The 26,758-nt window shown below is 48.7% G+C and overlaps 1 protein-coding gene across 3 annotated transcripts in view; it reads left to right on the top strand.

Moving 5' to 3' along the window:
- Positions 1-2,348: 2,348 nt before the first annotated feature.
- ACAN (aggrecan) overlaps positions 2,349-26,758 on the top strand; it is a 49,011-nt gene continuing 24,601 nt past the window's right edge. The window contains exons 1-6 of one of the 3 annotated variants that reach the window (XM_080607624.1): positions 2,349-3,369; positions 3,471-3,727; positions 24,052-24,128; positions 24,670-25,041; positions 26,090-26,264; positions 26,621-26,748. In XM_080607624.1, the coding sequence (XP_080463750.1) occupies positions 24,059-24,128; positions 24,670-25,041; positions 26,090-26,264; positions 26,621-26,748 (745 nt within the window). In that variant the 5' untranslated portion in view covers positions 2,349-3,369; positions 3,471-3,727; positions 24,052-24,058. Of the gene's footprint in view, positions 3,728-24,051; positions 24,129-24,669; positions 25,042-26,089; positions 26,265-26,620; positions 26,749-26,758 lie in introns of all 3 variants that reach the window. The other 2 variants (XM_080607623.1, XM_080607625.1) reach the window with 2 other exon arrangements.

The raw sequence follows: 26,758 nt of genomic DNA, 5'->3' as shown, positions 1-26,758 counted from the left end.
ATGGTCAGCCTTCACCAAATATATGTTACAGACGAGGAACCTGCGATGGCTGATCAAGAAACCCCTCAGACGCTGGCTGTAAAAGCATGGACGATACCCTTTAGGCAAAAGCTTAAAGCTCCCAGATTGCCCCTAAATCTCCAGTGCCTTTTTCTGAAGGTTTGGCACAGTTTTAAATTGTGCACAGCCCCATTCAGGGGCCTTCACATGAAGCAGCCAGGATCCTGCACCCCCTTCTCATGTCCCTGCTGGTTTCTTAAGTGCCCAGTTAGCATTAAATAGGATTAAATAATACTAGAAGTAAGTGTTCTAGGATGCCAAGCCCTCCTTTTCACCCTGAGAGGAAGACAAGGGTTTGAGCTGCAGGCTGTGAGATGGTTTGAACCGGTGGCTGAGGAGAAGAAACAACTTCATGATAGTGAGTGGGTAGGTCTGCACAATTTTTTAAAGCAGTTTGGAGATTTTATTCTTTATTCCTGCTTGTTCTATTCCTGATTTTTTTTATTTTTATTTTTTTTTTTTGGCTGGAAATCCACCCAAGCCTGCCTTTCATTGCTTTTGGAAACCCGCAAATAACTATCAGCCTAACTGATTCAATCTTTTTCTGTCTGGTGTTGTTTCCTTTTCTGCCTGTTTGCAGTCAGTGACTGTTTCCACCATGCAAATTCTGGATATTCAATAGGCAAAGCTATTATTCACCCTTCCTTGGGCAGAGGGTTTGTTCTCTGATCAAATATTTGCACTCCCCAAAGGCTGAACCTCACTGGGAATAGCCACAGGTCTCCTTTGAACGTTATAATGACATGTAAAATCTTTACCTAAACGTAAGCACTCCTCCAGCTTGTTACCTGTACTCCAGAGACCTCTGAATTGTCACATCCCTGCTTTAAACAAAAAACAAAAGCCACTTATATGGCTTTTTTGACCCAGCCTCTCCTCAGCTTCAAAACAAACAAACACAACCAGCTCCAGCAGCGGTTTATGAATCACAATTTCTCTGCACGTATTTAGCTGTTTTTCCAATCGCTCCCGATGCAGACACAAAACTGGGACGGCCAGCAGGTACTGAGCAGTTTCTATCCCTTCCCAAAAGTTGCTAAGGAACCGCTTTGTGTGGAGCATCACATTTTCCTAGCTGGTCAGCTCCAAAGTGGAATTTTCTCTGTTCCCTGGCTGCAGCTCACGAAAGGTTCAGATGGGGTTTTCTTCGCCAAACCACAGTGGCAGCAGAGGGTACACAGGGCTCCCAGTCCCTCCCCAGCAAAACAACCGAGCGTATACATTGCCCAGGAGGACTTTCTGTTACGGTGAGAAAGGGCCGTGGCCAGGCGTGATGTGTCGCAGAGCCCCTCGCACACATGAGTCAGAACAGAATCACTCCGGGCGCATTTTGTAGCTCCTGTCTACGTGCTTTTCTTTCTGCCCAGCTGGAAATACCGAGCCCTGCCTCAAGCACAGGCCATCGTGCCCTGTCTGAAGTGCGCCTCGCCTGTCATTTTGCTGCTACAGCCACGCCATGCCGCCCGGCACAGCACGGTGGGCAGGCAGGCGATGCTCCGGCACAGCCACCGCAGCACCGCTGGAGATGGCAGCAGCCCCTGGGGCCGAGCCCGTGCCCTTTAAGTCTGTGGGACGCCCCCGCTTGGCCTTAAAGGATGGAAGATTAAATATGACTTCGACAGGCAGCGTTCTTATACACCAAAAGGCATGCAAGGCAGGTGGAAATAAAGTATGAGTCTTGGACAGGGCTGTAAATGTCCTGTCTAGTGGTCCTGAAGAGTTTTCCCTCCCCGCCCTTTTGACCTTAAGAATAAAGGTACCAAGAAAGTTACAGCATTGAGTTTTCACTGCTAAAAAAAAAAAAAAAGGGTGATCTCCAAGGGGGAGATTCGTGGCCAAATTCCCTCCTGGGAAGAAGCGCGTCTCCACGCGCTGTGGTCTGGCTCTGGCTGTCAGGATGCTGGATGCCTGGCCCTCACGAGAGGGCACGAACGCAGTGAAAGGGTTACGAGCCTTGGGTTTAGCAGTGGGACAGCCGAGGAAACAAGCTTTGAAATGAGGCATGGCATCAAGGTAATTCATGGAGGGAGGGCAAACCATTATGTTGTAAAACAGAAAGCAAAGGAGGGTGTTGGGGGAAGAGAGGGAAATGCAGACTGAAATTGCAGGTACTGCTGTCCTTGGGGCCTCCCCACCTTGACCTGTTGGAGATGTCTGAGCAGGCACAGGGGGATGAACGGGCAGGAGAAGGGACCAAGGCACAGCCTGAGCCAGGGGACTCCTCGCAAGGCTGAGGAGGTTCAGTCCCCAGACCTGCGCCCACCCTCCTGTGTCGCTGGGGAGGCACGCGGGGTTTCTCAGCCAGAAGAGGTTTTCTCAACTGGGAAAGCCTCAGCTGCTTCCCACCCCTCCCAGCTGCCATTCAGCCCCTTCCCAAGCCGAGGTGCAGGCCTGAAGGAGCAGACCCACTGCATTTTCCTCAGGCACAGCTTCTCCCACTCAAAGTCACCAGCATCCACCACTGAAAAACAAATAAATAAAAGTCAAAACTCATTACAGCCTCTTCAGCACCTTCCCACAGCATCTGAACTGCCAAGGATTCCATTACGGGATCCTCCTTGAGGTTTTGGGATGGTTGCTTCAGCCTTCATCACTCCTCAGTGCTCCCTAGCTCTGCATTTCTTCCCCAGTTCTTCCACACGCGCAGCTTTTGGACAACTCCACCCCACCCATCAGCCTCATTCCTCTGCCTCGATGCCACTTATCGGTTACCGCTGCTCCAGGTGTTTTCCATGTCCTAACAGCGAGCATCCTCTCCCTCTTCCCACACCAACACCACCTCCGCCACCTGCCTCCCCCTCTGCCCCGCAGAGCCCCCCGGAGAGGTCCCCGAACTTTCTTCTCTGCTGCTCTCTTTGGGCTCCCTGGTAAACGTGCCCATTGCTGGTCGGACTGCGGCGATATTGACTGCATTGCAGACACGCGTGCTTTGCTCAGGTTCCTTAATTAGCTTCATGTTATTTTAGTTTGCATAAACCACGTTCTCTTTTTATTACATAAACTATTTCTTCTCTCTCAACCACTTGTGGTGCTCCATGTAGTTTGCTTCCAAACCAGAGGGCTAAATTTAATCCCCCACTCCCCATTCAGCTTTCTCCATTTACAGTATTTTTTTTTGGCAATGCTTTTTTTTTTTTTCTTTTTCCCCTTTCTTTTCTTTTCTATTTTTTTCCCCTCTTTCCAAGAGGCTGGGCTTCCTTTTCTGTCCTTAAGCCCTCCTATTTCCCCCTGCCCCCTGGATGCCTGCCTACCTTTACTCTAAAATCCAGAGGAGGATCCAATACACTTAGTTTGCCAGCTCTTCAAGAGGTATCTAAGGAGGCTGACAGGAGTTTGATGGTCTCTCTTGCAGCCAGTGGCAGCTAATGTGGTCTGAACCCTCTCTCTCTTTTTTTGCCATTCACACACAGCACTTACTCTTCAAGCCTGCTGCTGCTGCCACTGCCTGAAAGGACCTGAAATACCACACAGGGAATTTTGATTTCTTCTGGGGAACCGGGAAAAAAAAAAAAAAAGCCAGGAAAACTCATCTGGAGATTGCAAAGAAGACATACAGCAACAGCAAGAAGTGGCAAGCTCTTTCCATCCTGAACACCAAAAAACACCTAATTTCTCTGCCAGGTGTATGGGACTTAGATTCTCCAAGCACTGCACTGAACTGTTAAAGGTAAGGGGTTGCGCTTTACCTCCCTCTTCTCTCTTTGGGATTTTTTCCTTAACTTCCCCACTTCTTTCCTCGGTGTTCTATAGACGTGGGCTCTAAAAAAGTGGATCGTCTCTTTCCCTGGTGAGCAGAGATGCGAGGGAAGTTGCACGCTGACTGCTCCCAGGGTTTTCCACGGAGCTGCCCTCATGCCAGCGGCGCCGCTGTGAGAGGAGCCTGCCGGGATCCTACAGGGCTGGGCTGCCAGCAGCACTGCCGTGCCGGCCCCACACCAACCCCTGCTGATATGGGGTTGTGGGGGCATGGCCCCATAGCCTGAGACTGGGGCTATGTGCTGAGTTTGTTAGTCCTCTTGGGCGAGGGAGGGAAAGCAAGGCACGTGGCTTGGGACACCGGGCATCCAATGCCACCAGGTGGGAGCGCAGAGAAGGGGGCTACCCCTCTTCCTGCTCCCCAAGCAGCCCCACAAGCTGCCGGCGTTCCTGCGCGATGGATTTTGGCTGCTGTCGGTGGCATTTCTCACCCCGCTGCTGAGCGCGGGGCAAGGAGGCTGCGGCTGAGCTCATTTGTCACTGACGTCCCAAACCATCACGGGCTGTCTGCCAGTGACTGCTCCGCTCGCTGCCGCCGCATCGCTATCGAGAGCGCAACGGGCGCTCTGCGGGCGCGAAGGACATGAAGCCACAGGTCGGGGGGACAAGCCCAGCAGGAGGATGAGAGGAGACGGGATCGGGGAGGTCGGACGGTGTGCAGCCCGCTTGCCACGGCTGCAAGCGAGCCCCTGGCGCCGGAGGCGGCTCCTGGATGGTTTCCAGAGCACGGTGCTGGGCACTGCTCAGTGGATGCCCCTCTCCAAGCTGATTCCTGGCTGAAACCCGTTTTTAGCAGTAGCTCAGTAGTAGCTGAGCTCTCCTCTAAGAGCAGGCAGAGCAAAAAGTTTTTGTTCTTCGGAGCCTCTGTCGGAAATTTCTCCTTTTAGGTCACTCCCTGCTTTTTAAGACTTTTCGCTTAAACTTTGTGCTCAGCAGCAGCCTACCCTCTGCACGTAGCGGAAAGCATGCATTTTAACTCTGCCCTTTTGAGATGTTTAGCCAAAAAAATGCAGTTTGAAAAGTTCTCCCAGTTTTCTAAAATAGCTTTGCCAGATGTGGGAAGGGGGAAATATCCCATGATGAAATAGTTGGGTGAGAGGAATTTTTTAGCATTCCCCGCTATTTTGTTTTTTTGTCTACAAGCTCCAGATAAAGGACGCTGGCTGGGCAGAGGGGCCAGGGGTTTGGGGACTGATTTGGTGGGTTTTCAGACCCTGTGGAGGAGAGCTGTTTCTCTGCTTTAGTTATTTGGTGCTATATATTCCTGTAAAACCTCTGAGACCGTACCCACCCGGTAGGGCAGACAGGAGGTGTTTTCCCTCTCCGAGACGTTTGGAGGTGCTGTCAGAGCGCAGAAGAGGGAGGCATCCCCGCCTGCCCTCGCTGGGCCAGGGATGCTCCCGTGCTGCCTGAGGGCTATGAGCAGCCCCAGCAGCCTTTAGGGAAAAACCCATCTCCTCTGCTTGAGCTCCTGCTTGATGTTTCCCACAACCACGTCCACGGACAGAAGCAGGGTTTGACAGCAGCGAGAGGGCTGGAGGACAGGTGGGCAAAGAGAGCCCGGGGGTCAGGAAGCTGAGGACATTAACTAAAATGCTGCAGACTTAGCACCGTCAGAGTAAACGGCAGCTCCTCACTGTAAAATATGACCTAATTGGAGAGAAATGTTAGGGGGTTTGGAGGAGGAGAGGATGGTTGGTATCATTTAAAAGACAGAAATCAATGAATGAGCATGTAAACTGCTGTTCCATGCTCTGGTATCAACCAGAGATGTGTATAATGGCCAGAAAACCCGGGGACTCCAAAATCCCCTCCGTTACTGGTCTCTTCTCTCCTCCTCTCCCTGGGGCAGCTCCTCCTGAGCCATAAATTGCCCAGGCCCGGTGACTTCCCTGCCTCCCCACGCTGCCCTACACCCAGCAGGGACGCGGGCTGGTGGAGGGCCAGCTGCTGCCCATTCGACACTCAACGGGACCTTTCTTAGCTGCCTGAGACATCTTTTCCACCGCCACCCGCCGCCGTCTCCCCGCTTCCCCCTTTTCCCCGCCGGCAGTGGGACGGCTGCTCCACCGCAAGCCCAGCCTTCCCCAGCCTGCCTCCATCTCCTCCTCCTCCTCCTCCTCCTCCTCCTGCTCCCCCCGGCAGCCTCCACGTGTGAACAAGCCGGGCTGTGTGTGCTGCTCGCAGGCAGCTTCCCAGCAGCAGCAACAAAAGCCGTCTTCATCCCGGGTCTGGACCACATACGGAGCCAGAGCAGGACGGCTGCGGAGCAGCCCGGTGCATTCAGGGCTGTTTAAAGAGGGAAAGAGAGAGAGAGAGAGAGACGGCAAAGAGAGGGAGCTGTTATAGATATATATTTAAAAAAAAAAAAAATACTTGAGCCCAGTGCAACAACGGAAACCTTACAGTTTACTTTTAAAAACTCAGTGCTTCCTTGTGCGCGGGCAGAACAGCCCAGCCTGTGTGCGCGGCGGGGCTGCGGGCACTGCCTGTGTGCACAAGGCAGGGTGTGTGCGCCGCTGCCCCGCTCCATGCTCAATGGGCTCACAGTGCCGAGCTCAAGAAGCTTTTTGTTGGCCTCATGAATAGGCGGGGGGATTTGTAGTGTTCGCCGGGCAGCCTTTTTTTTTTTTTCTTTTTTTTTTTTGATGCTTCGCACTGAGATTTTTCCCCCCATGTGCTTTACGACGGGCTTTCCCTTTTTAATAAAAATTTCCATTTCTCCCTTGCGTGATGTTCTTCCTTCCCAGTGATTCCTCAGCACAGACTAGAGAGCCGAAGGCTGGGGGAAATGATGAGGAAGACCAGAATCCTTTGACTTGGGTACCCCAACAGCTTCCACACGTGGTAGCTGCTGAAATGCCTTGAGGTGCCAAGCAGCAGCCAAGTGGACCGCCTCGCTCAGCTATCCTTCCCCTGCTTTACAAGCCCCCGTGCAGTCACCGTGGCGAGCTAACGCCCCAGATGGCTTCACCTGGAGCCAGGTTACAGCCCCACAAGCGAGCAGGGGAGATGGTGGCACCTGGGTGACCGGGTGTCCCAGTGGCTCTGCGCTTCCCCGGGGAGGAAGGCCTGCTGTGCTGGGAAAGCAGGGCACTAGGAGGCCTCTGACAAGCACCACCATCTGCGTTTTCACCCTTGTAGTCACTGTTTGTGCCAACCAAGGCATGGCAATTCGTGGCTTTTCTCCAGACACTGGCTCAAGCCGGAGCACAGCTGGCTCATGTGGAGTAGGGGAAGTTTGTGAGAGGCCCAGAACTCAGATGAGGGCCGTACCTCGCTGCTCAGCTCCCCCCGGGGAATCGGAGGTGTCCTCGGGGTGCGGAGGCTTGTGCTGGCCAGGAGCGGAGGTTGCTGAGAGGAATTTGGGCAATGGGCTGTCCTGGGGAAGGCAGGTCAGCTCCATTTGTCCTGCACTTGCTGTTACAGTTGACGGAGGTTGACCACGCAGATGGCCCTGGTTGCCACCATCTTACCTGGGCGTCTACGTGGGAGCTAGGAATCTTCTGAAGTACCTGGGTCTCACGCAGGGGGTGTAAGGAGCTGAACCCAGCGATGGAAGGTGCAACAGGGGCCACATCAGGCAACACGAGACAAAAGGGCATCTGCAAGGCAGAAGTGAGGTGACCAGGACAGGAAAGGGTTTCCGGCCGGGTAGGGAAAGGACTGCTCACGAGTTAGGCCCGAGAGTAAATCTGTCTATCCAGCCATGCCCAATAAACCCCGCTTACATTAGCGGGAAGATATGGAATGTAAATACTCATGCTTCAAGGCATAAGGCAACCACTAAATGCCTAGTGTTAAAAAGAAACTTCCTCCTCAGCAATTTCTCCCCTGTTTTTCAATGATGAGAACTTTGCTCTGAAGCTGGTGATACAGATCTTGTCCAAGACAGGATGCTGGCCTGGACACAGCATTGGTTTCATCTGGGCTGGCAATTTCCAAGTGCTTTTGGCTTCTACAATACCCTTGGTTCACACTAGGCAGAGGACTTGGACAGGTAATTAACAGTCATGACAATCACTGAAGGACAGAAGGAATTGTCTGTGAAGGCCACAGGAGGGATAGATGTGACTTAATAGTGAGAAAATTAAATAGGAATAATTTGAAAGGAAAATATATATATATATTCTTTAGGGGAAACTAACAAGAAATAACCAAGGAACTGAGTCTTAGATCGTGGACTGAAGGGAAAAAGGTGTGCAAAGGAAACGCGGAGGCCAGCAGCTGATAAACAGGTGAAAATGATGGCGCTGATCCCTTCCAGCTGGAGCTCCCCTCCCTCATTCACACCCCCTCCAGGAGAGCCGTGCCCAGGACTGAACAACCCGTAATGCACAGCAAAACCTGCTGCTCCTGCTGGGATCCTGCACGGGCCAGAGATAAATCCCTGCCGCAGCCCTGGAAATCCCCCGTCAGAGCAGGCTTTGCGCAGGGCAGATTCAGCCCGGCTGGCATAACTCTTCTGGCTTCAGAGGATTACTCGGGATTAGCAGTGCTGTGGCACAGCAGCTAAGTGTAATTAACATTACATCATCTGTACCACGGTTTCAAGGTTGAAATCATCACGTAGTTCACATATTGGAAATTACAGGATGGCTTTTGTATGAATGATTAACTGTCACTGTTACTTACCCCAGAAAAATAGTTTCTGTGGGGTTTGGTGTATAAATAATACCCTGTGTCTTTATGGTGCTCGGCTTCAAAGCAATGCTTCAGTGCTGTACTCTAACGAATACCCTCCCGTTCTGTAATGACTGGTCTGCAAAATGATGTCTTTTCCTCTGCTGTAAATTATACCGTGCAGTTACTGCTGCTATTGCATTCCGTCTGGTTAGTAAATAATACTCTTTACCTACTCTTGTATCTGGGGTTTAAATAATACCCTGTCCTCCCACAGTACTTGGCATCTAAGTGTCACCCTGATCCTGCATGGTGCTTTGGAGAGCAGAGAACATCCTGCTGCTGCCGAAAAAATTGCAGCCTTCCTCTCCATTGTATTTGCCCTCTAAATATTACCCTGCTGTTTTATATAGCACTTGTTGTATAAATAATACCCTGCTGCCTCGTAGCAATTGATATGTAAGTGATACCCTCATGCGGCAGGGCACTTGGTCTGCTAATGCTGCCGAGCGTGCCGGCAGGAGGGTGCAGTGCCTGAGACTACAGCTGTGTGCATCGTGTGCCCATTTCTGCTCCAAAATTATTCTCGTATCGAGCACTGATAGGCTGGTACACATTTCTTTACACCTTTCTGAAGTATGTTTGGCATTGTTTGGGGCCATTCTCTCGTTGTAGCCACGTAGGACATGCGTTATAGGCATGAAGATCTCAGAGGCAGGGAAGCAAAGGAGATCTTCATTTCAATTCATCTCCAATACCCTGCTTCCAGCTCTCGCTGGCGTTCCCAAAGTGACTTCACATTACCATTACCACTCCAACCTAGACAGCATTGAGTTCAGTGTGGGCTTCAAAACCTTCCTGATAAGATAAATTCTTGGGTGAGCTGGCATCTGCCAGACACCCCACTGCCATGGCAAGGTGCTTAGCCAGGGGGCAACCAGCTCAGCCGTCTCTACAGCACCTTTTGAAGAAGACAGTGCTCATAGCCCTCAGTCTTCACCTACATCCTCCATTAGAGAAACTATGTTTTCCCACAGAGACCCCATTTCAAAGAGTTAACAATCTTTAGTCCTTCCTTCTGCTAGCCCCACCACAAGTTCTCCTTTAGTCAAGGTAAGGTTTGTGACTGAGGTGGTATCTCCAAGAGCAGCTGAGAATGCTGGAAAGCAAAGATGCTTTGACTAACACAAGCCTTTCTTCCAGCTTTTCAATCCACCTCACTTCTGCTACTTGTGCTCTTGTTTTGGCAATACTTTGCCAAAAGTTTCATTCAATTGCCACCACCAGCTGACTTAAAACTGCATTCCTCCCGACTTCGGATAAGCACATCCAACTGGTGTAAAAATAAATAAATAAAAGTACTTTATGTATTTTATGCTCAGCCCTTTCTTTTTTAGGTTCTCAGGCCCCTGCTCACCTGTCCACATGTTGCACAGAGAGTTTTGGCAGCTGCAGAGTCACAGTCTAACATCAAAGACAAAAGGCTGGGTTTGCTCATGCTTAAAATGCAAACAGCTTTCTCATGCTGCACTCTGAGTAATGCTGAAGCTTTTCTCATGCCTCCATTATGTATACTGGGGAAACTGACGACACTGGAATACAGTGGTTGGCACCTTCTCTTCAATTCTGGCATGGTCTATTACCAATTTCTTCTTATCTCCAAGTTGGTTGCTCTCTGTTCCTCAACTGCAAATGCAGCTGACTTTTTGTATAGAACTGTGGTGCCCCATCCTTCAGAGACGTCTCTCTTATCTGTGCTGTTAGTGTAATTAAACAATAATATTTTGAAACTGATTGGGAATGAGAGTCATTAGACACTCAGATATCTGATTGGATTTATTTCCCTTATAAAATTATGTCCTTTTCCAGAAGTTGCTTTAGGGACTCAAGGACACATCTTGCGAAGCAGCAAAGTGCCCCAAGACACAGAAAAGCACTTCTGCAAATTCCATTGAGTGCCTCAGACATCCTTTTGCATCTTTAAATTCTGAGATACCGTGGACAATTGGGCAGGTTATCAGACTTTTACAAAGCAATTTTGACATTCCCATAACTCTCGCAGTAACCATTGGAGAGTACACTGTAAGAATTTAATCTATTGCTGCTGTATCAAAACTTGTAATCAAAATCTTTTAAAGCTCAGCTCAGAAGCCATTTGCTAATTTTCTTAATGACCAGCAGTGCATGTTTTTCTTGCTTTCCAAAATACTCGCTTATACTTTTCATTCTCTTTTGTGACGTCCTTGCAGTAGGAAGGACATCGCATTGAGTCTTTCAGGGAGCAAGCACCCAGCCCAAGGGGAGACAAAGTCCAACAGACTTTTGAACATCCTCAGTGCTGCAGCAGCTCAGGGAGCTCTGGAGGCCCCAGACATAGGCTGGACAAGCCTGGGCTCTGCAGGGACTGACCTTTGAGGGCCAGAACCTATACCAGCATTTGCCCCTCACCTTCCCAGTATACTTCCATTAGAAGTCATTAACTTGAAGCAGGACTCATTCAACCACATTTGCCGGAATGCTCATCTTAAAAGCTAGAGAACATTTTCATTTTGAGCATTTAACTGTCAGCTGGTCTTACTGAGCATCACTCCCATTGCGTGGCTTATTTAAGCAGCGTGGATTGATGAGTATGAATGTCGTGATGGCTTTTTGGTCACAGCTATGGAATTGCCACAATCTGCAGACTGCTCCGTGACAGTGCCCAAATGTTATGTGTGATTAGATCCAGTTCTTCTACCCTGTGAGAGCCAAACAGGATTTTCCTTGCTATGTCGTCTTATGGAATTAATTCTTCTGCTGTCTGAAAGCAGAGTGCTCTGTGCGAACTTGTGGGGATTGGGAATTCCTTTTGAGTGCTCTCCCTGCTGCCTGTTTGGGGCTTTCAAAGAGTTACGTGTCTAGACTAGGTTTTAAAACCATAGCTTGGGCTTAATGTCATGAACCTTGGAGTTATAGGGCCTCATTTCTACTGATTCCAATGGAAAAACTGGATCTGGCCGCCAGATAATTTACCTACCCATCTTACCGGGAGAATTACAAGATACCGTGTTTAAAACAGATCATTATTATTTGTCTTTGAATTGGTCTTTTATGACAATAGTATAAAACAAATTTTATTTGTTTACAGTTTCTCTGGCTAGTGCTGTGTGCCTGAGTCAAAACACCAGTACAGCATGCTCCAGGGTCTGTGTTAGAGCCCGCATCTCTTCCATCACTGCCTGAGTGTATTTGCTGGTTAGAAGCACTTCACTAGGCAGTTATTTTGCCTACAAGGGGATCTGTGTTGGTGCCTTTCTGTTTCCCCAAAATGTGGGCACTGTTGGTTTCAAACTGTTCCACATACCTCTGGAAAAACAACATTTTCTGTTGCCTTTACAGAATGCTTCACCAAACACTGGGCAGCGTTTTGGCTCTCTCTCCCGACCACATCTCATGCATAGGAATTTATTTGCCTCTCAGAAAACTTTGTATTCCTATTTAATTGCGTTTCTGGTTTCCTCCATACCTCGCTTTCTCTTTTTGAAGGTATGACATATGGACTTTTCTTAGCAAACTGTAGATTTGGGCTTAACAGCATTGGCTCTCCAAATGTCTGTGGCTTGTGTTTAGGTTAAATTTCTTTCCCTTTGCAGTCTGCACCTCACTGTATGATTTTACATTTCATGTAAGAGCCTTGCTTTGTTTCAGTATTTCCATGGTCTCCCCAAATTTACGTTTGCTAGGTTTGGTCAGCTGCATACTTTGTAGATTGTGAGAGCTTTGAGGCAGGGGCTGTTGTCTGTCTGTGCTGGGATAATTCAGTGGAGCCCTGAGATCTGAGCTGTAAGGCAATGATTACTGATGTGCATTCAGTGACCCTCATCTGAAACTAATTTTGGGGAGGTTAATTGTCTCTGCCTTGCTCTCTCTTTCAACGTCATGTCATCACAGTTGCTTCCTCAGTAACACCAAACCAATGCCTGATTATAGATTCAGATGTATGTAGAGAGAGCTCTCTGTATACATAACATACATTCAGGTCAAAGAGTTAGGCTGTTATTAAAGTGCAATGTTTCTATTCTTTCTTCAGGCTAATTTCATCATGTGTTTGAAGGGAACAGACCATTCAGAGTGGGCATTTTTTTGGAAGATACTGAAATCTCCCTTGGAAAAAAAGCAGAAACCTGTGATTTGTTTCTGGATTAAACGATAGGTCTCACATGATTAAAAATTAATCCTTTTATATTTGCTGCTAATTTCAGAAAGTGGTTGGGGTTTTTGTTTGTTTGTTTGTTTTCTTTTGTTTTTTTTTTTTAAGGAGCTTTCTAGGGGAAGTTTTGGACTGACTGAAAATGGAAATCTCAGCCAGGGAACTGAAACCCTTCTGCCAGTTATTGCCTCCCCCATGCTGAGGGGTCTCCTTATTGTTCCTGCTGGCTGGATGAATACATCACCCAGAGACTCACGTGCACTCCCACAGAGGGCCAGGACAATTTTTTAGGCATCTTTTCCATCACCTTTCTCCTTCCCTTCCAACTCCTTACCAGTCTCATAAAGTAGAACCCAAAACTTTTGTGGTCTCTGATGGATGGTCTTCTCTGTAGCAAACCCCAGGCAAGCCAGTTTGGCTGTGAACTATTTTGCTGTTATCTTCTTTCTTCTTTTGTTTCCTGCTTTACAATTTGGCTTGGTTCAAAAACATCACTGTTGTAGAAAGAAAAAAGAAAAAAAAAAAAAGAGGAAGATTTATTTTCTGCCTGGAGCCCCAGTTGATTTCTGCCCGAAAAGAATAGAGCAGGCTGAACCAAAGGCAGGAGTTATTGTTCGGATAAAATGGCTTGACAAGTGAATAGAGGCAGTGGAGCAGTGTCCATGCCCAACAGGGCTGCTCCCAGCAAGGGGAGCTGAGCATCCCTCAGTGTTCCCAACGCAGCGAAATCCCCTTGGAACGATGGGGCAGGGCAGATAACTCCATCCCCCCTGAGGAACAGAGCAATAAACAGGGACCTTATTGACTGAGCCAGGCAAATTGAGTTAAACACGCGCTGTGTGTCTTGGCTGCGAGGGAAGAGGGCACCGCATGCCAGAACAGCCTCCTGGTATGCGAGAGGTGCGAGCACACAGAGAAGGAAGGGATTGTACAGGGATGGTGGAGGGCAACCATGTGCCATGAGATGGAGTCAACAGAATATCGGGTGAATAAAGGGAAAAGAAAAAAAAAAAAAGAAAAAAAAGAAGAGACAGGCCAGGGAGATTTTAACAGATTTTCAGCATACTTACAGGAAAATCAGTACGCTGCCTGGGAGGGGTGGTCTGTACAAACTCTGCAGGTATTTTGGTTTGGTGATGCGGCTCTTGTATGAATGGTCTCTTAGATGGCTGCTGTGCTACAGGAAGAGCCCTGACATAAAAGCTGACACGTCCAGCACAGGGAGAAGTGCGGGTTAGGAACCAAGGGTTACCAGAAGCACCAAATTCTTCTTGACCTCAGCCCGTCTTTACAGTCTGAATGTAAAGTCTGTGGTCTCAGTTGGTATGACGTGTGAACTGGAAGGCAAGCCTAGCCCAGTGCCTCCAGAACCAAGGCTCATCAAATCAGCCTTAGAGGCAAGAAACTTTGAGGAAAACCTGCTCTGAAATTTTGGCAAAGCCCTTCTCCAGACAAAGAGGTGTGAGAGATCCTTCGGCAGCAGCAGTAAAACCCACGCTTGCATTGCAGTTGGGGGTTCACATTGCTGTTGGAAGAAGTATCTGAAGTCTTCGGTGTAAGCTGGTGACTAGAGGCTTGTGAATAAAGGCAAAAAGGCTCCTCCACTCCTGTGCAAGGAATACATGTGAACAGTTTGTATGCATGTGGCTCTCTGAGGAGCTGCAAAGAGTTGAAGCATCTGGAAACAGAAGAAAATAATAATCCTTTGCTTCTCTGCTGGAAATGTCACTGGTCTGCTCAGTAGAAAGAGATTGTCCTGTGTTGAAAAATGAGTTACGGAGAAAAAAAATGCCAAGAGATCATTAGATTGCAAATCTTGCAGATTATTTATGGCAAGTAGTAATGCTTGGACTGCAGGCTCTGCCTCCTGAGCAGCACATGGCAGGATATCTCTGCCCTTCCCGGCCAGTAACCAGAAAGGCCCTGGCCCTCTCCCATGCCATTTGCCCTTTTGTCTTCTAGGTCACCCCAAAGGGAGGATCGAGTCGAGATTCCACCTTCCCAGCAAAACTAAACTGTGCATGTCTTGAATTTATGAGACAGGAAATCTATTTGGGAGGAAAGTTGTAGCTGAAACAGCCTCGTTTAAGTAAATCTAAGCACAGTGTTTACACAATGTCTGGAATTAATGCAGAGAAAACTTTCAGGTGCCAGCTTTGGAAAGAGAAAATGGGGAGCAAAAAGAGGCAGATACTGAGCTTGTAATGAAGCTAGAAACTCTTCCTCCAGCGTGGATGGGAGGTTGTTTTCCCACTGTTAAACATGAACTACTCAGTAGTGCAAAGGCCAGATAGGATGTGTTTGCTCACCTATCCCTGTTGTGTCCATGCGGTGACAGTGGGAGGATGGTTAGTGTTGCCAGCCATGTGTATTCGCCCAAACATGCAGTTATTACAGAGGCCCTACAGCCATGCACAAGCTCATGCGGCTCTTCCCTCAAATCTCCTACGTTTCTTGACTTTCCAAGCTAGTTTGATGTTTTCTCTCTACCTGGAGCAAGAGGAAAATGTTTGTCCATTGTGAAGCTGGCAGCTGGTTTGTCTCTTCCAGTCCTGCCCAGTGCCTCGTTAGGTGAATTTCCACATCACATTTCTTAGGAGCACATATGTTCAAACCAAGGCAATTTTGGACAGCAGAGTATTGACAGATATCAGGTTTGGGCAATAGCTAGCAAAGTGAGTGAAGAGCTTCACGCTTACATCTCTGTGCCTACGGATTCTGTACTGACACAAGGTCTCACGGGCATTGTGGAAAACTTTTTGTCCTAAGTGCAGCATCAGCCATGAAGGGAAGCAAGGCTTATGTCCATGAAGCTTCTGCCAGCACAGAAGCGTTACTGAGGTTTGCTTCTCTGCAATCACATTTGTATCTTGTCCTGTAGCCTCAGGAGCACATTTTCTCATTCTTAAAGCTGCTTCTCTGCACAAATGAGGTTTCAACCCATTCACAAGAGAAGTGAAGAGGCAAATTCTGCACAAGTGGATGTCCCCAGCACAGCCTGAGCACCATTCACACTCTCCAACAGAGTAATGGCTCATCCCCCAGCAGGGCAAATATCTGCTGTCCGTCAGCTGAGCCTTACCTGTCCTTCATCTCTCTTGGCATCTGCAGAGAACCTACCCGCCTGTTTAGCTTTTGCCTGTTTGGAGGAGGTGGGTATGTGGTGGTTTAGAGAGGGTAAATGGTATGAGCCTTACCAAGTTAATGGACAGAGGTTTTTCCACGTCCCTTTCTCCTGCTCTGTACCAGGCATAGGTAGCTCAGGTCCTAGGAGCACAGCAGCAACAGCTTTGGGATTTCTCAGTGGGATTTATGGTGAGACAATGCATTTGAGCAGACAATGGTGTCACTTGGAGAGCCACATGGCCAAAGCTACCACCTTCACGCTTGACATCCTGAGGGAATATGATGTCTCAGGTGCCTTCCTCTGTGTTTCGGTGGTTTTCCTCTGTGTCTAGAAGTGATTTGCTCAAGGCTGATGACAGCTCCAGAAAACACATGTGTACTGTTACTTTCTTTCTATGGGTTAGCATTTTTCACCTGCCTCTTCCACCAAAGAAGGGTGATGGGTGACTGTCATTCCCAGAGACACCATATCCAGGAGAAAGGAGTTTGCCAAGTCCCATTTCTTTATTTCTGGCTTAAATTCTTCCTTGCAAGCCAAGGGATACATCCCAATTACCACTGCTGTGCATAAAACAGGGTGTAAGGAGGCTTTATGAAGTGCCTAACCACCCACCCATCTCTAAAAGCTAGATGTTAGTGCTCCAGGCTCCCTTACCACCCATCAGACAAGTGGCTGAGCAGCTCTTTAAAGGTTCTCAGCCGAGACATCTATTTCATAAGGAGATGAATTGCTCTTTAGAAGGTTTTTTCTCCCCTTGGACCAGAGAGGATTCTGAGTAGAAGTTTCAGCAAGTCTCAAAGGCTCATTGTTGCCTTGAATTTAGAGGCTCTGGGGGCTGTTGAATGTGGCTCTTGCTTTCCACGTCGGGCAGACACTCAGAGCCACGGCAGCTCAGGCGTAGTGCTGATCCTGTAGCTTGCATGAGAGACTCCAGCTGTCATCTGCTCACCAGAGTGGGCATCTTGCAGCTTCTCTGTCCTTGAAGGGCAGGAAAATTGTCTATGTGTGTTGCAAGTGACAGGCAGTTTTGGTTTTCCTGCATGAGAACTAGTTTGGGGGTGGCTGGTGGCAAGGTCTGCCTGCTTAGCTTGCTCTCAGGAAAAAAAAATAGATGGAGAAATGCTGCTGGAGTTAATGGAGATGTAATGTAAAACCAGTATAAATCAGGGGAGAATGAGAGGCATTCTGTGGTAGTTACCAGAAAAGAGATAAATGCTTATAAAGCTTTTTGTGTTCAGCCGGCCATTAGTTCCAGACCGTGTGTCTGAGCCTGGGTAGCTAACCAAGCCTAGCATCCGACTGTTTCGGTTTGACCAAGATTTCCTTTGGCATCCTGCTTACTGAAGTCTTGTCCACACATCCTTGGGTATTTTGGCTCTTCCTGTAGTGTAAGTGCAATATAATTAAGTAAACAGTCAAATTATAACAGACTGCAGCTCTTTTATTAAAGGAAAGGCCATAAAGACATGGAAAATGGAAAAACACAGAACCAAAATTACAGGTCGGGGCGACTTTGGCTCTTTGTAGAGGAGGAGAGAGAGGAGCTCTGGACCAGACGATATTGCCAAGGGGCACGCTGATACCAGCCCCAGGGGTGTGAGCGGAGCTGCATCTGGCCACGTTCGTGCCTGCAGTAGCAAGGGGTGCTTCAGGACAGGAGCCAGCTGAGGCTCCAGCAGAAACCTGACATTTTTCCTAGTCTTCAGCCACTGTTCTCTGTTTTCTGTCTTGGGCGCTGAGCACACCTCGGCGCTGCCAATTTGCCATCTCCTGTAGCAATCCAGGCAGCCAGTCGTGCAGGGCTGTCAGCAGGGAGGACGACATCCCTCGATGACACAGCATCAGAGCAGTAACTGCTGTGTGTCCTTCTGACTGGGGAAAAAAAGGGCTTTATTGTTCCAGGGACGGTTTCAGAGGCAGAGCAGGCGGGAGCAGCATCCAAGCTGCTCTGTACATAAAGACCTTACTCTCAGAATGGTTTGGAAGCCAGACAGAATGGAATATTTCTCCTATTTTCTTTACAGCTGAAAAAACATGAAAAATCACAGGAGTGCATTTATTACCGTATTTCAGTTCCAAAGTTTGCCTTATTTAAAGAAAGAAAAAGAAGAAATAAAATGAGTTTTGCCCACCCTCCTCACTTTTTTTTTTTTCCCCTTCCTTCCCTCCCATTTCCTGGACCAGGCTGAGGTTTTTAACAGAAACGCTCTCAGTCCTGCACAGAGGCTGGGAACATGCAGGGGGACAATAAGGTGTTTGTTCACAGAGATCATAGAGGAACGGTCTGTAGTTTTACACGGGAGAGGAGAAACCACTCTCGAAGGACATGGAGCACGCTGCTTGACCAGGCGTGAGGACCCTCCTGATGTCTCTGCTGGGTGGTGGTGTCTCCTCATACCTCATCGTACCCTTGGTCCCCAGCGTTGGTACCTGAAACAGTGCTGGATGGAGGTGTCCTAGGGATACTAAGGTCCATTCCCTGATGGAGAATAAACAGGGGATGGAAAACTAGTTGAAGAGAGAGAGAGTCCAAGGCTAAATGACTACTGCTGGTTTTGACTCATGCTCAGGAGCCTCTTTATATCCACAGTTTGAAAGGAAATGTTGTCTTTGGAAACACCTTTATGCCCAGGCATATCTTCTAGTTAATGAGTGGCATTTTATTAGCTGCCAGAAACAATATGTAAGTTTATTAAAGGTCTTCCAAAAATGAGAAACAAGGAAGCTTAAAATGACCTGTCCACCCCCATCCAAAAAAAAGAAAAAGGACAACAGCAGGATTACGGGTGATGAAAATAAATTTAATTGCAACAAGGGTGATTAACGTGGTATGGAACAAGCAAAGGCCACAGGAGAAACTGCAGATGGGACTCAATTAAAATAAACTAGAACAGAAAATGCTTTCCAGCAAGCAAACAAGTTAGACTGTGCTGCAAGTGGGCCATCTGGCTATTTTCCACCGTACAGTCTTACTGTGTAGGCACTTTGTTGGGCCTTGACTGCAGTGACTTTTCTTTTTCTTGCTCTCTCCAGATTCTTCAGGCCTTTGAAAACCTGGGGACAGGGTTGGAAGAGTAAGGGATTAAACCTGTCTGCACATATGTACACACTTTGCTCCACACACACTTAGATTCTCAAATAAACATATTTATATGCAGCCAATTTAGGACAGCCTGCACACAACCTGATACAGAAGCACGGCCTTAGGCATAAAATAAAGTGGCAATAAACTCCAGTGAAAGGGACAGTTGTTCTCCGGGGCGGAGAGCTCCTGAGCCTACCAGCATTTCCCGGCTCTGTCTTTTCTGGAAAGGCGAGAGCTTTTCCTGAGCTCTTCCTGGCCCAGGCTGAATCGGAGAGGGCTTTGGTCCTGCCTCGGTCACTGGTTAGAGAAGGTAGGACGGCCGGGATTTCTGTGGCAGTTTGGTTGGATTCTTCTTCCTCCACGCTGCTTGGTACCTTGTGCAGGGATGGTTGTTCTGCTGCAGGGGGGTGCTGTGCAACGTGTGCCACCTCCCGCCACTACAGCTCCCTGCCCCAGCTGTTCTCCCAGCACGAGCAAACGGAGCTTTGCAAGAAAGTCACTTGCAGGGCTGGGAGGTGTTTCGGTAGCATGGGCCTTGCAGAAAGCGTAGTGTGATCGCAGCTCCTTGTGGTGGGTGTGTGCTGTGAGAGTCAGTCCCTCCCAGTGCTCCCTGCTAGCGCTTGGACAGCCCTGAGTTAGGACTCACCCTACGAAGAGCTCCACCAATGTGTCTGCAGAACTTCTTTTCAAGGTTTTTTACTAGGAGATATATATTTTCTAATAGGAGATAAGAACCTTGCCACTCAATTGGAGGCTGACAACAGCGACCTGGTATCTCCTATGGGTTTAGTAGCCCACCTTCTGCTATCAGACGGGTTACCTTGTTCATTAAAAAAAAAAAAAAAAAAAAACAGATGAATGAAATTATCACCAGAAACCTGTGTTATTTATGATACAAATGGTAGAGGCATTGCCTGTGTCCCCAACACTTGGCTCAGACCACCTCTCTCCTTAGCTGTTCAGCCACCATGGGGCCATCGGTACAATCCTGAGCCGGCGATGCTCCGGCCTTTGCTCTGCCTTTACTCAGCCGTGCAGCTCAGGCTCTTCCTTAGGCACGCACGATCCAGTCCCTGAGCACACACTGCTCCGCGTTGGTTCTCCCATGTGCTGAACTGTGCCTTCGTGCTCCCTGAGCATGGCTCATCTAATCCAAATCCAGACCTCTGTGGAGAGGACATCCACACCTGAGCTGATCACCCCCTCTGCTCCGACAGGCGGCGGCCATCAGTTCTGCAGTACGTGTTGTGTGGTCTGCTTTAGATGGTGCTTTAAAACTAGAAGAGTGACCCAAATCCCCCGGCCAGGCAGAGCAGGTCTCCATCATATGTGCGATTGGTGTTACCTCAGCAGATCGCTGTTTTTCTTTATTTAAATCCAGAGCTGCTCCTTAAAGCAGCTGTTTGCCGGTTATCACGCCCTTGGCCGTCATCGCGGCGTGGCAGCATTACAGCACGGAGCCTCGCTGTAAAAACGGGACGTGGGTCACAGGCTTTCCCAGCACTGCGAACCCTGCGTGCAGGCTCAGGGTTGGATCTCTCTGGCGTGCTTACGGGGAGTGAAAAATGGAGATCAGCACTGCAAACAGCACCCGGAGGAGTAGGTTGGGTTTCTTCCTGCGGGGAGTCAATGCTTTGGCAGAGCACACCCAAAACATTATTATTGTGATTTGTTTAACCACTGCTCACAAGGCAAAGGCATTGCCTCTGGGCTTCTGAGGATTTTTTTCCCTACAGCTAAGCTAATCTGTGGAGATACTGCAGGTCCCAGCACTTATCGTATGAGGCTACTTTTTCCATGTGGAAGATCAGCATAAGGCTTGAATGAGACCAGGAGTGCACAAGCTTGTCTTAGCTTTTGGGACACAGTGAATTTCCTCCATTTAGGGCATTTTGTTCTGTGATGTCCCACTGATGTATAGGTGAACCTGCTCTCTTCCTACCTACTGCCAATGTACACAGAAACAGAAACAACCACTGTGTGGGACTCAAAACAATAGTAGCGTGCTGTAGACAGGGACCCTGAAAGAGTTTTCAGCTCCCATTATATTTCAGTAGCTCTCTTTTCTCATGTCCGCTGGCATGGCAGGTTTGGGATGGTGAAAGCAGAAAATACCTGAGCACACCCCACAACCCCAGTTCATGCCAATCATTCCAGTTCATCTCTCATTTGAGGTCAGGCTGCTCCGTAGTGGAAGCAGTGACCAGGAGGGCTCTCGATGCCTAGTCCCCCCACCTGTTTGTGCTTGTAGGAAGCATTCTTCTAACTAAACAAGAATATGCTTCAATGACTGGACTTTCTTTCCTCCCAAAGCATAAAGGTATGCCAAAATGCTGAAGCTGTATCTGCTTCAAGTTCTTTGCAGTGCCTTGTGTCAGCAGTGACTGATCTATAACCAGAGTGGGCTCCCCAAAATACAGGTTAAGCCCTCATCCATCTCCTTCACCGGCAGCTTACCCCTAAATCTCTTTCTCCCTCCTGATGCCTATCCTACGCAGACTTCAGGGATGGTTGGCTTAGATTGAGGAGGGAAGGGAGTTAACTTCACAGGATGTCTTTTTGCCTTCGATCCTACAAAGCAGTTAAAAAATTTGCATGATATTCATGGCTCTTTGTACTGCCTAGAGCCAGGCAAGATTAATAATACAAGAGCAGAGATCGAAACATTGATATATTTGTATTCATGAATTTTAATGTCAGAAGAAACCATCCGGGGCTGATCTCCTCTGTATCTAGACTCTTCGAACTTCTCCCAGCTAACTCTGTACAGAACCCAGTAACTCACATTTGCTTAAGCCATTTTTTCCGAAGAAGTTTTCAAGTTTGGATTTGAAGCTACCAAAGGATAGAAACTCCATTGTTTCCCTCGGTGCCAGTTTCACTGATCCATCACCTCCTGTTTAAAATGTGGGCTTTGTTTCCCATTTGAGTTTGCTTGGCATATGGCTCCCAGCTATTAGTTCTCGTTATGCCTTTCTGTTAGATTAAAGAGCCCTTCAGTACCCGCAGCTTCTGCTTGAAAAGATATTTGTGCACTATGGTCAACTTCTCAGTCTTCGCCGTTGTCATTAAAATAACTCGATTCAGGCTTCCTAGTCTCCCCACATCAGGCATTTCCTCCAGCCCTCAGATCCTCACCCGTGGATATATTCTGTACTGCTCCCTAGGACACAGCATCCCATTTTCAGTCATGTTCTGCGTCCCTTGCTCATCGGTGGATAATTTTTATATTTGTTTCCCTTAAAATATTGCAGGCAGATTTATCAGGCAACCTTAGAATCATTCCAACCAACAAAATCAAGTTTGGAAGCACCTGTTTTCTCTGCAAGTGCTTCAACTAAAAATAATATTATGCCTTTTCTTCAGTGCTTAATGAATTGAAGTCTGTATCAGATTTTCCATTATTTTGCCTGGAGCTGATGTCAGTCAAACCAGGGTGTATTTAGGAGGTTCTTCTTTGTATATCTTTGCTAAATCTTGGCACACTGTTCTGGTGTTCGGGACCTGCCCCAGTGCTCCAGCACAGATTAAAGCTGAACAGCAGTGGGCCAGCAATTTACACAGCCAGCTCTTTAAGGACTCTTGGGCACGCTGATTTCAGCCTGTTTATCCAGAGCAGATGGTGTTTCCAATTCTCCTTGCCTGCTGAGGAGCAGAAGGCACTTCTCCGTCCCCCACCCCATCCTATGGGCACATGCCCCTGCCTTTGCCTAAATACTGAGTGCCAAACCCCTTGGCCTCTCCTGCACCACCGCTCCATGACAGTTGTCTTCATTCCCCTCTGCTGATGGCCAGTACCATGGCTGGTGTTTCTTTGGTTCCTATTAAGCTGCTTACACAGGTATATACCATTCCTAACTGAAGAGACGCCCACACATACACACGACTCCATGGCTTCTCCTTGAGCTTGGCCCTTACCTTGTCTTTTATTCCCAGGCCCAGCAGAAATTGAGATATGTCTGGTTTGACGTTACCCAGCCCTACAGCTGCAAACTCAAGCCTCCTGCTTCTCCACCAACATGTTCCAGCCCTGCTCTGTCCTGTTTTCCACCAGTGTAACCGTCTCTTTTAACCAAAGGTTTCAAAAAGATGACATTTTGCAATGTACCACATTGAAATGGATGAGTGCGTGGAGGTCATTTTTTTTTCAGAAGCAAGGATATTTCAGAAGCAAGCAAGGATATTTCATGGCCCTTTCTGCCAGGCTGATAGGCATACGCTCAGGATGTTCCCTGTCAGCTGCAGCCAGCTGGGATCTTTCTGGGCCACAAGAGCGAGGCAGCTGATATTTGGACAGGTGACCAGGAGGAAACTCCAGTAATTCAGCAGGTGGGATCCTTCCTTCTGAGTCAGTGCTGAAACGCCAAGCAGCGCTGGGTCGCCGGAGGATGCGTTTTTATTGGAAATATTGAAACCGACCAGAGCACTCGTGGCTATTGAAAAATCTGATGATATTATACCTCAGAATGGTTATGAATGATAATCCATTTAGGATTAATTTAGTTGGTCAAGCCTTTATTGCTTCTGCCATTCAGCGTCAGGAGGGTGCTCATTTCTTTTCCTAAAGCTTTCTGAAGTAACAGGTTGCTCTGACTGGTTGATGGATCCCAACACGAAATTTACTGGGTGGGTTAAGATGCCCAGAACTGTATCCTGGGGATTTCCTGCATCAGTTCAAGATCCATTTGCAGTTACACCTATGTATGCTGTCAGTGAAATGAAGTGGACCAAAGCACTGCAACCTTTGGCTTTTTCACCATACGGAAGCAGATTTCCCTTCAGAGCATTTTAAGGTGTACAAAATGCATCCAGGCATCTGGCCTGAGAGCCGGTGCTGGCTTGGATGGAGGATGCTGGTGAGGGGCAGCTCCTTCTGTGAGGTGAAACATTAGTGTGTGTGACGGTCCCTGTGGCGTAAATACAAAATAGCTGGTAGAATTTGTTGGAAAATTGTCTTTCTGCTCCACAGGGAAGACTGAATCACAAGAGAAAGAACAAGAGAAAAATATAATAAGTGATCTACAATGACAATTAGGTCTGTTGTACATAAGAGAGCATCTGATTTACTTGCCCAAGGGCTCCTTTCCCGTGCTCCCCCTGCCAGCCTCATGCAGGAGGCAGCCAAGAGCATTGCCCTGCCCTGCCGCAGCATGCTGCTCTGCATGGACATGTGGCTGTCATAAATCCTTTCTCCTGTGTTGTTTCTTGCAGGTAAACTATGACCACTTTACTACTAGTGTTTGTGTGTTTGCGAGCCATCACCGCGGCCAGCACTGTGGTGCTCTCAGGTACGTGCTACAGGGTGCAGGTAGTCAGCACCAAGCAAGGTGCTGCATGCAGGTCCCACCCCCGAGCGTGGGCATCTCTAGGTGTGCCCAAAATTTGCTCTGTGTACACACAGGGCTCTTTGACAGGTGGCTGCGATCACAGTCTGTCAATGTCCTCGTGCTTGGGGAGCTGGGGAGGTAGCTCAGCCAAAGGTGGATTTAGGGGGAAACCAAGGGAATTTCATCATTCCCCCTTTTTTCAGCCCTACCAGGTGTGATCTCGTGTTGCGGGCAGTAGGCACACTGCACTAGAGCCCTTCATTCCCTTCATTCCCACATCCAGCACTGGTCCTAACTCCCAAGAGCAACCATGGAGCAGGGGTCATTGTTGTAACTTACATTTCTGCAAAGTATTTTCCTGTAGACTAGGCCAGAAAGGGTTCGTCTGAACATGTGGGTAGGAGTTTTCATAGCAGACAGGCATAGGGATGTACAGAAGCACTGGATATTTTGGATGAAGTGTATTATCTCTGTAACCATTGCTTTGTTTGGGAACTGGCAGACAGTAGTGATGGCCTGGAAGTGAAGATACCTGAGCAGTCTCCCCTGCGCGTTGCCCTGGGAAGCTCCCTGAACATCCCCTGCTACTTCAACATCCCGGAGGAAGAGGACACCAGTGCTCTCCTGACCCCGCGGATCAAGTGGAGCAAGCTCTCAAATGGAACAGAAGTTGTCTTGCTCGTGGCCACCGGTGGGAAAATCCGCCTCAACACGGAGTACAGGGAGGTGGTCTCCTTGCCCAATTACCCCGCCATCCCCACCGACGCCACCTTGGAAATCAAGGCGCTGAGATCCAACCACACTGGGATTTACCGCTGTGAAGTGATGTACGGGATTGAGGACAGGCAAGACACAATAGAGGTCCTAGTAAAAGGTGAGACCCTGCCTTTGCTGTCTCCTCCCAGGATCGTGCTGGGCAGAAGGGAAGAAGAAATATATGGGCAGGGAAGGTGCTGCTCTCCCCATAAGCATCGGCCCTTTTGGTCAGGCCTCAGATAGGGTCACGGGCAAGTGAGCAGAAGCCATGGGCCAAGCTTTTATTTCAGCAGGTTAGCACCAGACTAAACAGAACAGAAATGACTCATGGCTGAATACATGGCAATAAAATGACTCTTCTGGCAGAAGGTGAGTTACAGAGGCAGCAAGATGACGCCCTTGTCAGGAGGTGGTGCTGGGTATGCTGAGCTATTGCTCAGAGGGGTGGAGCAGGAACAGGGCTAGTACAAAACCTTTTAATTCATCCAGACATTTTAGGAGATGGGATGCCCTCAGCTGGAGAATTGGTCTGTCCTGGAAAACCTTTCCCCACAGTCTTAAAAAGCCCACCCTATTAATAGGTGGATAAAATAAGAAAAGCTGAGTTTCCTATGATCCTTATCTTTATCACGGGTTTTGCTTTCAGTGCAAGTCAGGGAGACAGCTTCCACCACAGCAGGAGAAACCAGGAGCTTTCTGCTGGTCACAGGCACTGGAGTTTCCCTCTCACAGCGCAGGCTGGGAGCCCCCTCTTTGCGTCCCGGTGAATTTTCCACCTGACTGGTGCCAGACCAGAGTGTGCAGAGAGCCTTCCCTTGTAAAGCCCCCTGTTTATCAAAAACAAAACTTACATTTTCAGATGATCCAGAGATTTTAAGTGGTATGACTTGTATAAAATAACGTTATCATTCCCTGGGTGTTTGCACGGTGGCACCCTTGGTCCTGCGCAGGACCAGGACCGAGGGGTTGCACCCTTCAAATGCACACATCAGCACAGCCCCTGCTGTGCCCACCGAGTCACCCTGGGCTCGAGATGCCAAAACACAGAAAATCAGCACAAACATCCATTGTCTCTCATCCCTTTCTCCGCATCCCTAACTCCTTTGGAAGGAAGCGGCTGGTTCCCCCTCAGCAGGCGTGCCGCTGATGCCCGTTGTGTTTTCCAGGCGTCGTGTTCCACTACAGAGCAATCTCCACGAGGTACACCTTGAACTTCGAGAAGGCCAAGCAGGCCTGTATCCAGAACAGCGCCGTCATTGCTACCCCCGAGCAGCTGCAGGCTGCCTACGAGGACGGGTACGAGCAGTGCGATGCCGGCTGGCTGGCTGACCAGACTGTCAGGTAAGGGCAGGGCTGTGAGGGAAGGGGTCCTGCGATAAACTGCCGGACGAGGGTGGTTGGGACGCAGCTGTGAAATAGCGGTTCTTGTAATTGCTGGTGTGCAGTGGGAGGTGTGGGCTGCAAGGTTTTTCGTGCCGGGGAGGGACCTTTAGGAGGAGAGCTGAGTGGACAACAGCTTAACCCCAGTCCTTCATCTCTGATGAACAAAAGAGATGCTAAGGAAAGGTCCCCGAGCGTGGCTCAGCCCCCACAAGGAGGCACCTTGGCATGGAGCCCAGGACCATGGTGGGGAGAGCAGGACAGCAGATCTCCCTGCCCTGTCCCGTTCCATCTCCCCACGCACCTTCTCCCCCCAGGTACCCCATCCATCTGCCCCGGGAGCGTTGTTACGGCGACAAGGATGAGTTTCCAGGAGTGAGGACCTACGGAGTCCGCGAGACTGATGAAACCTATGATGTTTACTGCTATGCAGAGCAAATGCAAGGTGATTTGGG

This window comes from Anser brachyrhynchus, assembly GCF_964034855.1.
Source record: "Anser brachyrhynchus genome assembly, chromosome: 11".
NCBI lineage: Eukaryota > Metazoa > Chordata > Aves > Anseriformes > Anatidae > Anser > Anser brachyrhynchus.
Note: the sequence above shows the minus strand (reverse complement) of the source record. Positions and strands in the feature narration are given on the sequence as shown.